The 3394-nt window shown below is 57.6% G+C and overlaps 1 protein-coding gene across 10 annotated transcripts in view; it reads right to left on the bottom strand.

Moving 5' to 3' along the window:
- Positions 1-1879: 1879 nt before the first annotated feature.
- Positions 1880-3394, bottom strand: part of CELF3 (CUGBP, Elav-like family member 3) — an 11819-nt gene continuing 10304 nt past the window's right edge. For 4 of the 10 annotated variants that reach the window (XM_010857486.1, XM_010857487.1, XM_010857495.1 and 1 more), the window contains 3 exons: positions 3378-3394; positions 3004-3147; positions 1880-2075 (listed from right to left, as the gene is read on the bottom strand). In XM_010857486.1, coding sequence (XP_010855788.1) covers positions 1948-2075; positions 3004-3147; positions 3378-3394 — 289 coding nt within the window. In that variant the 3' untranslated portion in view covers positions 1880-1947. Of the gene's footprint in view, positions 2076-2277; positions 2286-3003; positions 3157-3377 lie in introns of all 10 variants that reach the window. The other 6 variants (XM_010857492.1, XM_010857493.1, XM_010857491.1 and 3 more) reach the window with 4 other exon arrangements.

The raw sequence follows: 3394 nt of genomic DNA, 5'->3' as shown, positions 1-3394 counted from the left end.
TGGGGTGAGGTGGGTGGGGAGCGTGTCGGAGGCCCCCACTGCCCTCCTGGGCCACACAGGTAGACGAGGCCCAGTGGTGGAGGAGGGAGGCGCGAAAGCTGGGCAGAGGAGGCCCATCACAGGAGCCTCAGCAGAAGGCAGATATCCCCGAGCCTTCGAGCCTGGTCCGTGCTCCCTCACAAAAGGCCAAAAGGGCACCTGGCAGGAAAAGGCCCTTTGGGGGAGGCGGGGTGATGGGAGTGGGCCGGTGTCCTGTGCCCCCAGGGCCACGAAGCAGCGTTTGCCCCAGAGCCCAGACAAGGCCCAGGGCGGATGTGCAGAGAGGGCCGGGGCCAGCCGTGGGAAGAGGGGTGAGGCACCCCTTCCTCTGGTGTCTCCAGACCTGTGAAGGAAGGAAACACAGGTGAGGCCTGGGGGAAGACGGCAGCGGATGCAGGTCACGGGCCCTGGGGTCAGAGGGAGCCGGGGGCGCTGAGGAAGGCAGGTCATCAGGAAGGCCTCGGTCCAAACAGAACCGTCTGGCCGCCCAGCCATTCGACAAGGGGCCAGGGTGGAGGAGAGGAGACGGGAGGGTGAGGCGGATGATACAGGTAACCGAAGGATGTTAGGAAGGAAATACTCAAACAGCCCGTGAGAAGAAAGGCTGGAGGGTGTGGAGACAGGGGCCAGAGGAGGAGAGGCAAAGACACAAGGTGACACACAGGCAGGCAGAGGGGACTCAGAGGAAGGAGGGTGAGGTACAGGGACAGACACCTGGAGAAGAGCAAGGGGGCGTCCGCAAAAGGGCGGCAGAGCAGGCCGGGGCGGAGCCGGGGCTGCAGTCTCGTGGGCGAGACCCGCCCCAGCCCCTAGGGGGTGCTCTCATTCCTTTTGGAAAAGGAACAAAGAAAGCCAGAGAGAATGCACGGAACACAGACCACAGTCACCAACCACTGTTGACCAAGCACGTCCCGCGAGCTGCCCCCGGCCCTGACCCTGGGCTGGGGGGCGCTTCCCTCCGCGGCCCCCTCCCCAAATAACAAACAATCGGCTCCAAAGACAACACGCTCGTTCCATGCAACTTACAGGGGCCCGGAGCAGGGGTCCGGGGATGGGGGCTTCGGCCGACAATGGACACGGGCCCTGGGCTGGGGGACCCCCAGGGTTGGGGGGGAGTTAAGCAGCCAGGATTGGGGGGAAAGGGGGAAAAACAGAAAATGTGGGTATTGTTCTTGGGTTGTGTTTTTTTCAGGGGTTTGGTCCAAAAGAGATTAAACAACACAAAAGTAATCAAAGCTCACAGCTCTGTGGCCATGAGGTTGGGGTGGTGGCGGGCAATGGGGAGGAGGGGGCCTGTTATGTAAAATTCACAGGCAGTTCAGCATTCCAGCCACCTCACCTGAACCAACGGTACTTCCCAGAGGCCTGACACTCAGACTCCCCCCAGTCTGTTCTGTCACTCTCCCCTGTGCCATGGGTCTACTGCTACCACTTGGGGTCCAGGGCACCACGACCTGATGTCCCCACTCCTCAGGACAACAGATATTCTAGGAGCCAATGATTTTAGGACCCTCCAGTACCCTAAACCAGTCCCCCTAGTCCCCAAACCCTACTCCCCTAATTCTACTCCATCCCAAAGGAAAACCAGAAAGAGAGACACATAGACACATGGACACTGACCAGACAAACGAGACCAGGTACTGGGGAAGTTCTAGGGAGTGGACACAGGTAGATACAGACTTGGCTCTCTCTGGGGTCACGGTGTGTGTGTGTGTGTGTGTGTGTGAAAGAGAAAGTGAAAGAGAAAGACCTGGGTGATTGAAAACAGCTGAGGAAGCTGCTCCAGGTCGCTGAGTGCCCAGAGCCAGGGGTGGGCATCCCTGAGGGGGCTAGGAAAAGGGGGGGGCCCTGGCTGCAGTGAGGGGCTAGAGAGCTGACAGGACGGGAGCGGGACCCACCTGGGTGCCCTCAGTAGGGCCGATTGGCATCCTTAGGCCGCTTTAATTGGACTTTGAGGCGCTTCATGCCAATCTGGAAACCATTCATGGCCTGGATGGCAGCCTGGGCGCTGGCTGGATTGTCGAAACTCACAAAGCCTAAGATGAGAGGGTCATAAGGCCTGGCCCAGCCCCCCTCACTCCCCTGAGCTTAGGCCAAGGCCTACCCTTTGCTTTCCTGTAATCACCCTACTTTTTCCATGTCTCCCAAATGCCCAGAAACTGCCCAGCACACCGGAGGCTTTCAGTAAGTAGTAGTTGAGTGGATGAGTCCAGTCCACCCTCTTGCATATGCCAGGACCTTCCTTTCTGCATTCTTTGAGGGGAAGCCCCTCCTTGGCCTGGATAGCTCAGAGCCTGCCTTTTGAAACTTCCACTGCAGACCCTAAATGACATCTGAAGCCCAGAGGACAAGTACGTCCCCTCTCTCCCCCGAAGCAGCCTTTCAAAGAACTAAGACCACTAAACCCTGCTTCCTAAGCCTTCCTTTTGAAAACTGAACTACCCCAGCTCCTGAGCCTCTTCCAGTCCACTCGGAGCATGGATTTGACCAACTCTTAAAGGAGGAAAGATGCGGTTTCTGGAGGAAGGGATGGGCCTGGGCAGCAGCTGGTATGGGATATCAGGAGTGGAAAAAATGGTTCTTTCAGACTCCTGGATGATCTGGATTTCAAATACTGGGCCTGTTGCAACCAGATGTGCATGTGTGCATGCTAAGTCACTCAGTCATGTCCCACTCTGTGCTACCCTATGGACAGTAGCCTGGCAGGCTCCTCTGTTCATGGGATTCTTCAGTCAAGAATACTGGAGTGGGTTGCCATGCCCTCCTCCAGGGGATCTTCCCATCCAGGGATTGAACCCATGTCTCTCACAGTCTCCTGCATTGGCAGGCACATTCTTTACTACTAGTGCCATCTGGGAAGCCCCACTGCAACCCAAAGTGCCTTCAAATGCATCAGACCTTGTCCTCATCTGGAGTCTGGGCAAAATGTGCCCTATTTTCTCTTTTGGATCATTGTGTTCTTACCAAAACACTTGCTCTGATTGGTGGCTCTGTCAACAAAGACTTTGGCTGAGATGACATGGCCAAAGGGGACAAACATCTGGAGGATCTCTGAGTCCGTGAACTCCTGGGGCAGGTGGTAGATGAAGATGTTGCAGCCATCAGGGCCTGGGTGGCAGCAGAGACAGAAGGAGGTGCTCAGTGATGGGGAGACAGACTGCAAGGAGACGGGGAAGGCAGCCCCCAACATGTAGGCCAGGGATCCAGCCACTGCGTCTGTCCCCTACCCACTCTCATCCCCATGCACGGGGCCAGAGGTAGCCTTGGAGCCCACGACAAGGGCACCCCACCCCTGAAAGCTCTTAGCTGGGACCCCCCCACCCCAGGCCACACCACACCTTCCCGTTGCTGCTGC

The sequence above is a fragment of the Bison bison genome, unplaced genomic scaffold (genome assembly GCF_000754665.1).
Source record: "Bison bison bison isolate TAMUID 2011002044 unplaced genomic scaffold, Bison_UMD1.0 scf7180017864381, whole genome shotgun sequence".
NCBI lineage: Eukaryota > Metazoa > Chordata > Mammalia > Artiodactyla > Bovidae > Bison > Bison bison.
The sequence above is the reverse complement of the archived record's forward strand: the minus strand, read 5'-3'. Positions and strand labels throughout refer to the sequence as shown.